This window comes from Microcaecilia unicolor, chromosome 1 (assembly GCF_901765095.1).
Source record: "Microcaecilia unicolor chromosome 1, aMicUni1.1, whole genome shotgun sequence".
In the NCBI taxonomy this organism is placed as follows: Eukaryota; Metazoa; Chordata; class Amphibia; order Gymnophiona; family Siphonopidae; genus Microcaecilia; species Microcaecilia unicolor.
The window spans coordinates 737,758,725-737,773,933 of record NC_044031.1 but is presented as its reverse complement, the minus strand read 5'-3'; the positions used below and the strand labels follow the sequence as shown (position 1 = coordinate 737,773,933).

Sequence of the window (15,209 nt, the reverse complement as noted above, 5' to 3'; positions counted from 1 at the left end):
ACAATAATAATGGGGGATTTCAATTACCCGCATATAGACTGGGGTAATGTAACATCTGTACACGCAAGGGACATAAGATTTCTTGATGAAATCAAGGACAGCTTCATGGAACAGCTAGTTCAGGAGCCGACAAGAGAAGGAAAAATACTAGACTTAGTCCCTTAGTGGTGCTCATGATCTAGTGCAGGGGGTAACGATACGAGGGCCGCTTGATAACAGTGATCATAATATGATCGGTTTTGATATTGGCATTGAAGGAAGTGAAACTAGGAAATCAAGTACGCTAGCGTTTAACTATAGAAAAGGTGATTACGACAAAATGAGAAAAATGGTGAAAAAAAGACTGAAAGGAGCAGCTCGCAGAGTAAAAAACTTGCATCAGGCGTGGATGCTGTTTAAAAACACCATCCTGGAGGTTCAGGACAAATATATTCCACGTATTAGAAAAAAGGGAAAAAAGACTAAACGTCAGCCGGCGTGGCTAAACAGTAAGATAAAGGAAATCATTAGAGCCAAAAAACAATCCTTCAGAAAGTGGAGAAGAGAACCAACTGAAAGTAACAGGATAGATCATAAGGAATGCCAAGCCAAATGCAAAGCGGAGATAAGGAGGGCAAAAAAGGACTTTGAGAAGAAATTAGCGTTGGAAGCAAAAATACATAGTAAAAACTTTTTTAGATACATTAAAGCAGGAAACCGGCCAAAGAGTCGGTTGGGCCGCTGGACGAAAATGGTGTTAAAGGGGCGATCAAGGAGGACAAAGCCGTAGCGGAGAAATTAAATGAATTCTTTGCTTCGGTCTTCACCGAGGAGGATTTGGGGGGGACACCGGTGCCGGAAAGAATATTTGAAGCGGGGGAGTCGGAGAAACTAAACAAATTCTCTGTAACCTTGGAGGATGTAATGGGTCAGTTCAGCAAGCTGAAGAGTAGTAAATCACCGGGACCTGATGGTATTCATCCCAGAGTATTAATAGAACTAAAAAATGAACTTGCGGAGCTACTGTTAGAAATATGCAATCTGTCCCTAAAATCGAGTGTAATACCGGAAGACTGGAGGGTAGCCAATGATACTCCGATTTTAAGAAAGGTTCCAGAGGAGATCCGGGAAATTATAGACCGGTGAGTCTGACGTCGGTGCCGGGCAAGATGGTGGAGGCTATTATTAAGAATAAAATTGCAGAGCATATACAAAAACATGGACTGATGAGACAAAGTCAGCACGGATTTAGTGAAGGGAAGTCTTGCCTCACCAATCTAATGCATTTTTTTGAGGGGGTAAGCAAACATGTGGACAATGGGGAGCCGGTTGATATTGTATATCTGGATTTTCAGAAGGCGTTTGACAAAGTGCCGCACGAAAGACTCCTGAAGAAATTGCAGAGTCATGGAATCGGAGGTAGGGTATTATTATGGATTAAGAACTGGTTGAAAGATAGGAAGCAGAGAGTAGGATTGCGTGGCCAGTATTCTCAGTGGAGGAGGGTAGTTAGTGGGGTCCCGCAGGGGTCTGTGCTGGGTCCGTTGCTTTTTAATGTATTTATAAATGACCTAGAGATGGGAATAACTAGTGAGGTAATTAAATTCGCCGATGACACAAAATTATTCAGGGTCGTCAAGTCGCAGGAGGAATGTGAACGATTACAGGAGGACCTTGCGAGACTGGGAGAATGGGCGTGCAAGTGGCAGATGAAGTTCAATGTTGACAAGTGCAAAGTGATGCATGTGGGTAAGAGGAACCCGAATTATAGCTACGTCTTGCAAGGTTCCGCGTTAGGAGTTACGGATCAAGAAAGGGATCTGGGTGTCGTCGTCGATGATACGCTGAAACCTTCTGCTCAGTGTGCTGCTGCGGCTAGGAAAGCGAATAGAATGTTGGGTGTTATTAAGAAGGGTATGGAGTCCAGGTGTGCGGATGTTATAATGCCGTTGTATCGCTCCATGGTGCGACCGCACCTGGAGTATTGTGTTCAGTACTGGTCTCCGTATCTCAAAAAAGATATAGTAGAATTGGAAAAGGTACAGCGAAGGGCGACGAAAATGATAGTGGGGATGGGACGACTTTCCTATGAAGAGAGGCTGAGAAGGCTAGGGCTTTTCAGCTTGGAGAAGAGACGGCTGAGGGGAGATATGATAGAAGTGTATAAAATAATGAGTGGAATGGATCGGGTGGATGTGAAGCGACTGTTCACGCTATCCAAAAATACTAGGACTAGAGGGCATGAGTTGAAGCTACAGTGTGGTAAATTTAAAACGAATCGGAGAAAATTTTTCTTCACCCAACGTGTAATTAGACTCTGGAATTCATTGCCGGAGAACGTGGTACGGGCGGTTAGCTTGACGGAGTTTAAAAAGGGGTTAGATAGATTCCTAAAGGACAAGTCCATAGACCGCTATTAAATGGACTGGAAAAATTCCTCATTTTTAGGTATAACTTGTCTGGAATGTTTTTACGTTTGGGGAGCGTGCCAGGTGCCCTTGACCTGGATTGGCCACTGTCGGTGACAGGATGCTGGGCTAGATGGACCTTTGGTCTTTCCCAGTATGGCACTACTTATGTACTTATGTACTTATGTAAAATACCAGGGAAATGTGGATGTCCCACCTTGGACAACCCATTTCTGACATAGACCCCTTACGCAAAAGAAAAAGTACCAGGAGCCTTCAAAAAAAGACCTTTAATCATATGTGGACCCGACACGGTCCGTGTTTTGGTGCCCAGCGCCTGCATCAGGGGTCACGAATAGTAGCAGAAAAAATGCGGCAGTATTGTGAAACTCAATATGATTGTTAGAAGCAATATACTGCAATGCCTTGTTGTCCCTTTGCAAAGAGAAACTGACAGAGAAATTCTTTAATGAAAAAACGCACTCCTTCAATCACCTGAGAATAATTATGTAAACTGTTGGCACAGACTTGTGTTACACACTGACTCTGCTGTGAAGAGTTTTTCCTTTTTTCATCTCTTTACTTTTCTTCAGAACCTAGTTGAGCAATTTGAACGACCTTTACCAGCTCTCCCTTCTCTTCCATCATCAACCTGTCCTATGACGCAGCCCTGTCTTTGGTCTTTGAAAGTTTAAGGCTGTGCTAAGTGCAAAGCAGTTGATAAAAGAAATTGGCTGGAGAGGTGTCATCTTTCCTTTGAATCTCCTCCCCTTAGGATAGTCCAGGGGCAGAACCTTTGCATGACTGATCCTCTGGGCTGAAACACCTTCTGAACTCAACTAATATAGAGTGAGGGAACTCTCTTAACTGCAAGGTACCTAGAAAGCCTCTATTGCCTCATTTGTGTTAGAAATTTTTTGTTCAAGATATTTAATTTTTATTTATAGGAAACTTAAAAAAAAACAACAACCCAAAAGAACAATGTTAAGAAATACGAACATGCGCTGGAGGCTCCCCCTGGTCTGCTTTGCCTGGGAGATTGCCATGATCGTCCTGTTTGGGGTCTTTGTACGCTATAATCATGAGACCGACCCTTCCTGGGAAGACTATAAGAAAGAGGAAAATATCACCCTTGATATTGAAAATGATTTTTACTACAGGTATCCAAGTAAGTACAAATCATTAAAACCACTTTACAATGCAACTTTGGGGTGAATTTAATGTTTTCGTAGAGTGAAGCTTGAAATAAGAAAAAGGTATAATGTAGTGTGGAGGGGTGTGCATATCACCTGTTTATAATTTTGTTTCAAGGTTTTTTTTCCCCAAATTTTCTTTCATTTGATTTATTATTTTTTTTCATTTCATCATTTGATGGTTTATTTATTGTACTAATGACTTGGGGCACTTGATTGTATAGGGCAGAGTAGAAATGTGGTAAATGAAATCAAGTTGTGTTTTAGGATGTTATTTTATAATGCACAGTAAAAACAGAATAAAACTCCAAAAACCCTCTGAAATTTTTTTTTTTTGGGGGGGAGGGTTCATTTTGAAATGAGACAAAATAAATCAGTCTTGATTCATTGAGTTTTTCATTTTGTTTCATACTGACAAGCAGATGGTCAAAAGCCCCGCGCTGTTCCAAACAGCGCTCTGAAATAGTGCTGGAACAGCGCGGGGCATTCTGAGACCTATGATCAGAGATAATTGCATGCAAATTTAAGCACGCAATTATCTCTGATCATGGGGTAGAAGTGCGGGAGAATTGCGCCCAGCACATCCCAGGATACACTGGGCAGGGCTGGGCGCCGCCATTTTGCTGCGTCGAAGGAAGAAGAGGGAGGCAGGCTACCTCTCTCCTCCAAACCACAAGGTAGGGGGGTGGGGTGGTAGGGAGGGAGGGGGGCGGATTGATCACTGGACCACCAGGGACCCTTTGCTGGGGGGTTAGGGGAGGCTGGAGACCCACCAGATCTCCAGCCCTCCCTGAACCTGGGGGGGGGGAATCATCGGGGGGACCGGAGGTCCAGCAGACCTCCAGCCCCCCTGACGCTCGTGGGGGGGGGGGGTTGGTTGCCCACTGGGCCACCAGGGACTGTTTGGGAAATGTTGAGGGGAGTTAGGGGGGGGGCTGGAGACCCACCGGATCTCCAGCCTTCCCTGAACCTGGGGGGGGGGGGATCGTCGGGGGCCTGCTTTGTTGGGGGGAATGAGGGCCTGCTAGCATGCAAATACATGCTGGACAGGGCTCACCATTCCTACCCAATGATCTGCAAACCCTAACGCCAGCTCGGAGCTGGCGTAGGGTTTGTCGCGGCCAGCGACCCAATCTTTGGCGCGCTGGTCGCTGATCATTGGGGATGAATATGTTTAGCCCTGTTTTGCATGCATTTGCATGCTAGTTGCATTCAGAGTCCTTGAGCACGTTGTTTCACGTGCTCGGGGAATCTGATCATGGGGCTGTAGCAAATGTCAGTGCTAGTATGGCGATAACAGCTTCTAGCGCCGGCGTTTGCTTCTGATCGTCCCCCTGTAAATGAACACTTGTAGCTGGCAGATGCTTTCTCACATGGCAACCTGTTAGTATATATAGATACCGCATTCAATTCAAGCTTCTCCTTCTTACCTACAAATGCACTCAGTCTGCTGCCCCTCACTATCTTTCTACCCTCATCTCCCCTTACGTTCCCGCCCGTAACCTCCGTTCACAGGATAAATCCCTCCTCTCAGTACCCTTCTCCACCACCGCCAACTCCAGGCTCCGCTCATTCTGCCTCGCCTCACCCTATGCTTGGAACAACCTTCCCGAGCCCTTACGCCAAGCCCCCTCCCTGCCCGTCTTCAAGTCTCTGCTTAAAGCCCACCTCTTCAATGCTGCGTTCGGCACCTAACCCTTACCGTTCAGTGAATCCAGACTGCCCCAATTTGACTGCCCCTATCGGACCGACCGTTCACTTGTCTATTAGATTGTAAGCTCTTTGAGCAGGGACTGTCTCTCTTTGTTAAATTGTACAGCGCTGCGTAACCCTAGTAGCGCTCTAGAAATGTTAAGTAGTAGTAGTAGTAGATCCTGACATGCATTTCCTGGTACTTACAGCTCGGTTGGGTCGCACTCAGGCTAGTCTCACATTATGCTCACAAATGCTGCACTTCCAATCTTCCTGAAGCTATTTGAAAGCCCAAAATTCTGCAAAGTAATGAAGTGACACATATGTTTGTTGTTTTCCTACTGGTCTGCTGAACAGGGCTGCCAGATGAGTGTAGTGATAACGTTTCCAGCTGTTGATCCAGGATTTTTTTTTTTACTACTACCCAATAAATGTCTTACTTTTTGGTCAATTTAATCAGGTAGAATTAAGCAGTGATGTGAAAAGCATGTGAATTTTCTCACAGCTACTGCATCCCCCCCCCCCCCCCCCCCCCTTGTATTAACATTTTGACTAGAATGGCTGGAAATGGTTCACCTTGGGGTGTGTGATGTGACAAATTTTGCGCTGGGCAGAGTGGAGAATGGAGAGAAAAGGGTTAAAAATGTGTCACCAAAGGGATGAGCATAGGCAAAAAAAGTTTGGTTCATTTTCAGAAAATTTAGTTTTCTTTCCTTATTTTTGTTTAGTTCACACGTTTGTGTTAATAAATAAAGTTTTTAACTTGCAATAGAACATTGTAATGCACGCAATATTGATTGTAGGTGTGCTGATTTGTAGGTCAATGTGCGTTCAATCAATTTTGTGAACACTATCCCCCCTTTTACAAAGCTGCGCTAGCAGCTGCCTCACGGCAATGCCGACAGCCCATTCAAAGTGAATGTGTCAGCATTACTGAACTGGGGAACGCTAGCGTGGTTTGATAAAAGTGGCCCTTAATGAACAGAATGAGGGCTAATGAATGCACATCATTACCAGACAGGCTGCCGGGTCATTTTTTTTCCCATATCACAATAGGGCCATACACATTAAACAATTTGTCCATAGACACAAAATGGGGGGAAACTTTGTTTAGTGCGTCTGGCCCAATCAATATTCCCTCTCATTTTTTATTGGTGTTTGTGGGTGTCCAGTGCTGTTGGGGAAAATAATTTCAGCTGTGGGTAGTTGGGGGGAGGGGTTCCCCTCCATTGCAACTCTTCCCCATGGTTTGCTCAAATGTTTCACGGGGGAGAGTGAATATGAGGGCTTGTTTAGAGCTGTACTGAATACCATATTTTACTATTCGGCCAAATACGAATAATGAAAAATATTTTTTGGCCGAATACGAATAAAGGGCATCGAGCTGTAACATAAATAGTAAAAGAAGCAATGTCAAATCAGAGATCAAGTGTTTATTTCAGTAGAATTTAGCACAGTAGAGCCTCGGATTATTCAAATTTAAATTACTATTTGGCCGAATACGAATAATGTATTTGGGGCTGAATCGAATCAAATACGAATATTTAGTAAGCCCTAGTGTGTATACTACTGTAGTGCATGTAACTCTGCAAGTGTGTGTGTGTGTGTGGGGAGAAGGAGGAAGGATCTTCTATCATGAATTGTTTTAACCTCCCACCCTAATATTCCCTTTCTACCACAGTGCTGTCATCAGGGGTCTGTGCCCCATCTTTATCCTCTGTTATCCTTCGTTCTCACCATCTTTCTCTTCTGACATTCTATTTCTTCCCTTCATTCAAATCCTTTCTCATATCCTTGTGCTCCCTCACCTATTCAGGTTTCCTCTCTCCTATTATTCCATTTGTTATCATTAAATCTCAGCTCTTTCACTAACTTCTATTCCTCTATCTTCATCCCTCATCCATATTTATTAGAATTTATTTGCCGTCTTTTTGAAGGAATTCACTCAAGGCGGTGTACAGTAAGAATAGATCAAACATGAACAATAGGCACTTACAGCAGTAAAAATATTCAAATAACAATACAAAGTATGGCATAGTACACTACTTACAATGTCAACACAATACGTAATAGAACATTTTAATTGATAGTGAGGGTAAAGCAAAGGTGGAACATATAGAGAAAGTTGCACATGAGGTCAGAGAGATGGTTAAATATTATCTTAGCTAGGGTAGGAGTGGATAAATATGTCCTGCTGCAGTATGTGCAGCCCGTGTCACTCCTTGTGTGTGTGAGTGAGACTAACAAGTTAGTTACTTCTTCCATTAAAGGCCTGGTTGAAGAGCCAAGCTACCTGTTTCCTGAAGTAGAGATAGACTTGTGTTAAGCGGAGTCTTTCAGGCAGTGCGTTCCAGAGTGTGGGGGCTACTCCAGAGAAGGCTCGCTTGCGGGTATCACATTGTGTAATGTCTTTTGGGGAGGGTGTGGTTAGTGATAGTCCTTCAGAGGACCTTAGTGTCCTTGGTGGTGTGTAGAGGATCATCCTATTCTTCAGGTACTCAGGGCCATTTCCTTTGAGGGCCTTGAAGATCAGACATAGAGTTTTTAATTTAGCCCTGTATTGTACTGGTTGTGCAAAAATGGTGTAATGTGGTCACGTCACTTGCAATCTTCTATGAGTCTTGCTGCTGCATTCTGAATCAATCGAAGCTGGTGCAGGCCCTTTGTAGTCAGACCGTTGTATAGTACATTGCAGTAATCCAGTCTTGATGTTATCATGGCATGCACCACTGGGATAAGATTTACCTTCTCGATGTAAGGAGAGAGGCAGCGCAGCTGCTCTTGAAGGTTGCTTGAATTTGGGGAATCAGAGTTAGTGTTGAATCTAACTGTATTCCAAAGTTCCTGACTTGTGATTTGAGGGAGAGTTGGTACTTTCCAAAAGGGCTTTTAATGTCAGGTATGCATCCATTTGTGTTAGAGACCCAGAGAAGCTCAGTTTTACTTGGGTTCAGGCAAAGTTTGTTGCGTTTAGCCCATATTTGAATTGATGTTAGACAGGTAATCAGTTTATTCAAGGATGTAGGTAAGTCAGGTTCAATGGGTATGAGTAGCTGCACATCATCCGCATAGATGTAGAACTGAGTGTCTGTTGACCGAATCAGCTCAGCTAGTGGCTTGAGGTAGATATTGAACAGAATAGGTGACAGTATCGATCCTTGTGGTGCCCGCAGGTCAGTGTCTATGGTGGTGATGAGTTGCTGCCAAACAATATGGATTGTTGGCTGTCTGATAAATAGGATCTGAACCAGGAAAGTACTGTTCCATTGATACCTGTTTCTGTCAGTTGTTAAATGGACTTGGGGAAAATCCACTGTTTCTGGGATAAGCAGTATAGAATGTTTTGTATTTTGGGGGGGATCTTGCCAGATATTTGTGACTTGGATTGGCCACTGTTGGAAGCAGGTTGCTGGACTTGATGCTTGGTCTGTCCCAGTATGGCAATACTTATGTACTTATGTTCTATATAGCGTGTTTCAGATTCTGTATAGTGTGACCGAAATTGTGCGCACAAATCCAGTCATATTCTGGATTTGCACACGCAATTTAATTACTTAACAAGCTAATCAGTGTTGATAATTGCCACTTAACAAGCAATTATTGACACTAATTGGCATTAATTAGAATTTACACATACAACTTGCCAAGCATGTTCTAGACATAAATTATAATGGGCAGGGAATGGGCAGGCCATGGGCATTCCAAAAATCTACACCTGCTCTGCTCCTAACTTAGGTGAAAATGGACATGCCTAGAGTTAGGCTCAAACATGACTGCTAGACGTATTCTATAAACCCACTAGGCATATTCTATAAACCATGCCTAAATCTAGGCGTAGTCTACAGAGTAGGCCTAGGCAGAAGTATTTTCAGCACTGATTTTTCAGGCACCATATATAGAATCTAGTCTTTAATGCCTCCTTTCCCAGCCCTCCATGTTTCTGACAACTTGCTTCCACCAGCCATCTATTTCTTTCCTTTTCTACCCCTTCGGTCCCTCACCTTCCCCCCCCCCTTTCCTCAGCATCTGTCTCCTGCTTCTTTTGCTCCCCTTATCTTGCATCCTTCATTTTTCTCTCTTACACAACATTTGCTCCCTGCTTCTCCTCCCTCAGCATCTTCAAATACCCCTTTACCCCTTGCTCAGCATTTGCTGTCTTTTAAACCGTTGTTCCCAGAATTTGCTGCATGCATACCTTCCCACTTTCTGTTTTTCCTTCCTTTCCTAGCATTTGCTCCTCTGCCTCTTTTTCCCTCTTTCTCCTTTTCCCAGCATCTACCCCAACTTCTCTGCCTTTTCCCCAGTATCTGCTTCCCTGTCTCTTTTTTCCTTTCTTTCCCCCATTATCTGCCCCATCTCTTCTCCCTTTTCCCCAGCATCTGCTCCTCTACCTCTTTTTTTCTCTTTCCTCCAGCATCTGCCCCACCTCTTCCTCCTTTTCCTCAGTATCTGTTCCCCTGCCTCTTTTTCCATCTCTTCTCAGCATCTGCTCCACCTCTTCTCCCTCTTCCCTGCATCTGCTCCCCCCCCCCCTCTCAGTCTTCCCTGTATTTGTCCCATGCAGCCACTTCCCACACAGTTCTTCACACCACCTTAATATATTGAGGCCAGCACAGGGGAAAGCAGGTCTGAGGATATTAGACACTACAGGTCCCGGGTAAGCACTGCCAACTCCAGGTGCTCTGGAATTCTGCCTCTATGACATCACTCAGCTTCTTTTAGGGAAGTTGTGGTGCCCTGCTTGCAACCCCTCTCCCCTAAGAGCGAACATAAAGTTATTACCTGGCTCTAAAAGGAGCAGACTAATCCAGTCTTAGTTTTACCTTATTGCATGCATGGACTTTTAGTTCTGATTGTGCCATTAAGTTTACTGAGTAAATCAGAAGTACAAGACCATGCATGCAGTAAGTGTAACTCAGGACTGAATTAGCCAGTTCTTTCGACATGGAGTCAGGTGGCAACCCTAGCTAAACAGCAACTGACATGAAGACGAAAGAGAGCAAGCTTGCCTTTCTTCTGACCTCCTTCTTATGGTAACGCTTCAATAGTTAGGTTGGAGGACTAATAGGGGCTTAAGGGCTTTGCTGCCTGCCGTCAACCAGGAAATGGAATTAGAAGGCAGCAGGAAGTATTGCAGAGATGCAGAAAGGCCAGATGTGTGTGGCCTTATGTGGGTGGCGGGGATAGGGCTGGGCAGACTTATACGGTCTGTGCCAGAGCCAGTGGTGGGAAGTGGGACTGGTGGTTGGGAGGCGGGGATAGTGCTGGACAGACTTGTACGGTCTGTGCCAGAGCTGGTGGTTGGGAGGCAGGGCTGGTGGTGGGGAGGTGAGGATAGTGCTGGGCAGACTTATACGGTCTGTGCCTGTGCCAGAGCCGGTGGTTGGGAGGTGGGGCTGGTGGTTGGGAGGCGGGGATAGTGCTGGACAGACTTGTACGGTCTGTGCCAGAGCCGGTGGTTGGGAGGCAGGGCTGGTGGTTGGGAGGTGAGGATAGTGCTGGGCAGACTTATACGGTCTGTGCCAGAGCCGGTGGTGGGAAGTGGGACTGCTGGTTGGGAGGCGAGGATAGTGCTGGACAGACTTGTACGGTCTGTGCCAGAGCTGGTGGTTGGGAGGCAGGGCTGGTGGTGGGAGGCGAGGATAGTGCTGGGCAGACTTATACGGTCTGTGCCTGTGCCAGAGCCGGTGGTTGGGAGGTGGGGCTGGTGGTTGGGAGGCGGGGCTAGTGCTGGACAGACTTGTACGGTCTGTGCCAGAGCCGGTGGTTGGGAGGCAGGGCTGGTGGTTGGGAGGTGAGGATAGTGCTGGGCAGACTTATACGGTCTGTGCCAGAGCCGGTGGTGGGAAGTGGGACTGCTGGTTGGGAGGCAGGGATAGTGCTGGACAGACTTGTACGGTCTGTGCCAGAGCCGGTGGTTGGGAGGTGAGGATAGTGCTGGGCAGACTTATACGGTCTGTGCCTGTGCCAGAGCCGGTGGTTGGGAGGTGGGGCTGGTGGTTGGGAGGCGGGGATAGCACTGGGCAGACTTATACGGTCTGTGCCCTGAAGAGCACAGGTACAAATCAAAGTAGGGTATACACAAAAAGCAGCAAATATGAGTTATCTTGTTGGGCAGACTGGATGGACCGTGCAGGTCTTTTTCTGCCGTCATCTACTATGTTACTATGTTACATAACTTACCCAGTTGCCAGCTTATTTAGTTCCAGTAGGAACATTTTAGGCCACTCCTGGTTTTGAATTTATCTCAAACACTGTGGGATTTGTGGTCTCTGTTTCTACCAATTGACATCAGTACTACAGGTCCCATAAAGGATTGGGATGGGACTATCAGGAATTCAGGGCTGCCCTAAACTGAGGTAATCAGGCATGTATACATTGGCAGCTATGAGCTCAGAGGGAACATTGCTGCCTCCGGCTTTTACAGATGGATGGCAGGGGCTAAATCTCAAACCACGTGAGACCAATTTTGCAGGAGCTGCTTCTGATTGAGATCAGGGAAAAATTGAAACACTTTGCTTTATCTTCAAGGGGGACAATTTTATAGCAGGGTCAGAGAAGGTACTTATTTTTAGCTTATTTTAGAAAGATACGATAGGTACCTAAAATACAAAGGGTAAACTGGCAGAAATCGTGGCTCCATTGAAGCTTCAGTCCTTTACATCAGCTCAGGAGGTGGAGAAAATGTACAGAAGTACAATCTGTGTGACTGTTGTGTATTTCATAAAGAATGTACAGACTTTGAGGTTCCTCCTACACTCTGCTCAAACCCTGTCCAAGAACACGCCTACACCTGCGTTGCATAAAAAAGTATCTGCTGTTTCATCACTGTGCATATTTTGTATGTGTATCCCAGGGGATAATTTTATAAAAGCCCTTTGTGCACATATATCCTGGGTTTATGAATGAAAAGAAAGCTTATAAAGTTTCCCCCTGAAATGTTCAAATTAATCAGCTGCCGAATATCTCTTCCAGCTGTTGCTCACCGTAAGGAAGTTTAATTGACAGGAGGTGGGGAAAGCATGCTTGGCCCATTATCTGGCTTGAAGCCGGAAGATGGAACTTGCCGCCATACAAAGTAATGTATTTTGAGTGTATCAAGATGGCGGCTGCATAGGGAAGCAAATAAACCTCCTTGGATGTAGACAGCTTCAGCCTTTGCATGTGACACCGTCTCCTGTCAATCAAACCTTCTTGGCTCACCTATGCCCCAAAAGGTAACTCATACCCCCAGCAGGCCCTTCTGTCATCCCCACCACTGATATTAACAAATCAACATGAACGAGGCTTTGTGTTTTCAGCTGCTTTGCACACAGCAAGTGCAATAAAATATCTTTTGAGCTATGCATAGAAACCTGCTACCTTACCTTGTTGAAAAAATTCAGTGCTTGGCTGCTCATCTAAGACTGTCCTCTAGAGTTCAGTAGAGATGCTTTCCCCATCCTAGCTCTGCCTGCCCTCAGCTGTTGCTGTCAGCCTCTTTATTCCCATAAAGGGCAATGTTGTAACAGGTTGTTTATGTATAGAGCCAAGTAGGCGCCTATTTACTTATTTACTAGCCGTTGAGCCCGTAAAAACGGGCTGGTATTGAGGTTTTCCTCCCCCCGCGGTCACCACCGCTCCCCTCCCCCCCGTGAAGTCGCCACCGCTCCCCTCCCCCCCACGAAGTCGCCACCGCTCCCCCCCCCTCGAAGTCGCCGCCCGCCGCCACCCCCTCCACCTGGCCCGGGCTTTCACTTCTGAACTTACACATCCATTCGCCGAACGCAGCAACGCACATCAGCTGAGCTGCCCCTTCCTTCTCTGGCTGTGTGTGTTCCGCCCTTGCTGACGTTACGTCACAGGAGGGCGGGGCCACAGGCAAAGAAGGAAGGGCTCACTGCAGCTCAGCTGATGTGCGTTGCTGCGTTCGGCGAATGGATGTGTAAGTTCAGAAGGGAAGAGAGGGCCCGGGCCGGGTGGAGGGGTGGCGGCGGCGACTCCGAGTGGGGGGGGGAGCGGTAGCGACCTCAGCGGCGCAGTTTCCCTCTCTGTCCCGCCCCCCCCCCCCCGTCATCACGTATTGACGCGGGGGCGGGACAGAGAGGGAAGTCTCTACTGCGCATTTGCGAGTGAGTCGGTCACTCGCCATTTATATGTTTGATTATCTCATTTATACTCCACATTTTCCCAACTGTGTCAGGCCCAATGTGGCTTACATCACACTACAAAGGTGGACGCCAATACAGTAAATTAAGCTAATACATCATGTAACCTACATAAGATATAAAGGAGAAAATGGGGAAGAAACGAAAGGAACAGGGAAATCAGGGAAGAGAAGGAAAGGGTGGATGTGTCCAAAATTGTCGTTATATTGTTATGAATCAAGTAGTGGAGACACATGGTGAATCCTTGGAGTAAGTTTTTCCAAATAACAAAGTCCAATCTTATTTTGTAAAGGTTTATGTGTCTATAAAATTGTTGAGTCAAAGCAGTAGAAATTGCACCTAGACTGAAATGGTGGACATTTATACCTGTTTAGGAGCAGGCAAAAATGTTTCACGTAAAGTATGTGTTTACATGTATATTTTATAAAGTCCGTGTGTAAGTTATGACTCTGCCCACATTTCTATTTAACTCTGTACCTCAACATGCCTATATGCAGGCCTTCTTGGCACCAGACATACTTACGTGAGTAACCCCTGGGGTAATTAAAAATAAAAATCACTTTTACTTGCAAAAATATCCTTTAAAAATATTATGTCTTTTAATATTCTTATTATACTCTTACTTTTCCCATGTCTTTTATGAATGCATCTTTCATTCAGGGGCATAGCTATAGATGGGCCTAGGCTGACCCATCCACTTTTGACTCAGGTCCACCCAACAGTTAGGTTTACAAGTGGTGTAGTTGGTAGGGATCACCAAGACCTAGCAGATAAAGAAATCTGGAGCCCCCCCCCCCCCCCCCCCCCCCCCCCCACCGCAAGTCAGTGTGGCAGTCAGCAGCAGCAGATTGAGCCATTGATGTTGGCATTATCAGCATGCTCACTTCTCACACATGCTCAGTTCATGCGTGAGAACTGAGCATGCTTGTGATGCAGCATTGGTGGGTCAACTTAAGAACATAAGCACTGCCATACTGGGACAGACCGAAGGTCCATCAAGCCCAGTATCCTGTTTCCAACAGTAGCCAATCCAGGTCACAAGCACCTGGTAAGATCCCAAAACAGTACAATACAATTTATGCTGCTTATCCTTGAAATAAGCAGTGGATTTTCCCATGTCCATCTTAATAATGGCTTATGGACTTTTCTTTTAGGAAATTATCCAAACTTTCTTAAAACCCTGCTAAGCTAACTACTTTTAACACATTCTCTGGCAATGAATTCCAGAGTTTAATTACATGTTGAGTGAAGACATATTTTGTCTGGTTTGTTTTAAATTTACTACTTAGTAGCTTCTTTGCATGCCTCCTAGATTGTAAGCTCTCTTGAGCAGGGACTGTCCTTCCCCTTGTTTAAAATTGTACAGCACTGCGTAACCCTAGCAGCGCTATAGAAATGCTCAGTAGTAGTAGTAGTATTTTTGGAAAGAGTAAACAAGCAATTCATTTCTACATGTTCTATTCCACTCAGTATTTTATAGATCTCTATCATATCTCCCCTCAGCTGTCTCTTCTCCAAGTTCAAGAGCCCTAGCTACTTTAGCCTTTCCCCTGAGAGAAGTCTTCCCATCCCCTTTATCATTTTCGTCACCCTTCTCTGTAACTTTTCTAATTCCACTGTATATTTTTTGAGATGCAGTGACCAGAATTGCACACAGTATTCAAGGTGTGGTCACACCATGGAGCAATGCAAAGGCAAAACAGTCTCACTTTTGTTTTCCATTCACTTACTAATAATCCCTAATGTCCTGTTTGCTTTCTTAGTCACCGCTGCACACTGAGAAGAGGGTT

General features: G+C 45.4%; 1 protein-coding gene across 1 annotated transcript in view; it reads left to right on the top strand.

Moving 5' to 3' along the window:
• Positions 1-3,112: 3,112 nt before the first annotated feature.
• The window catches only part of RHCG (Rh family C glycoprotein), a 110,272-nt gene continuing 98,175 nt past the window's right edge, over positions 3,113-15,209 (top strand). Inside the window, exon 1 of the mRNA XM_030189693.1 lies at positions 3,113-3,555. Within this exon, the coding sequence (XP_030045553.1) occupies positions 3,369-3,555 (187 nt within the window). The 5' untranslated portion in view covers positions 3,113-3,368. The remainder of the gene's footprint in view (positions 3,556-15,209) is intronic.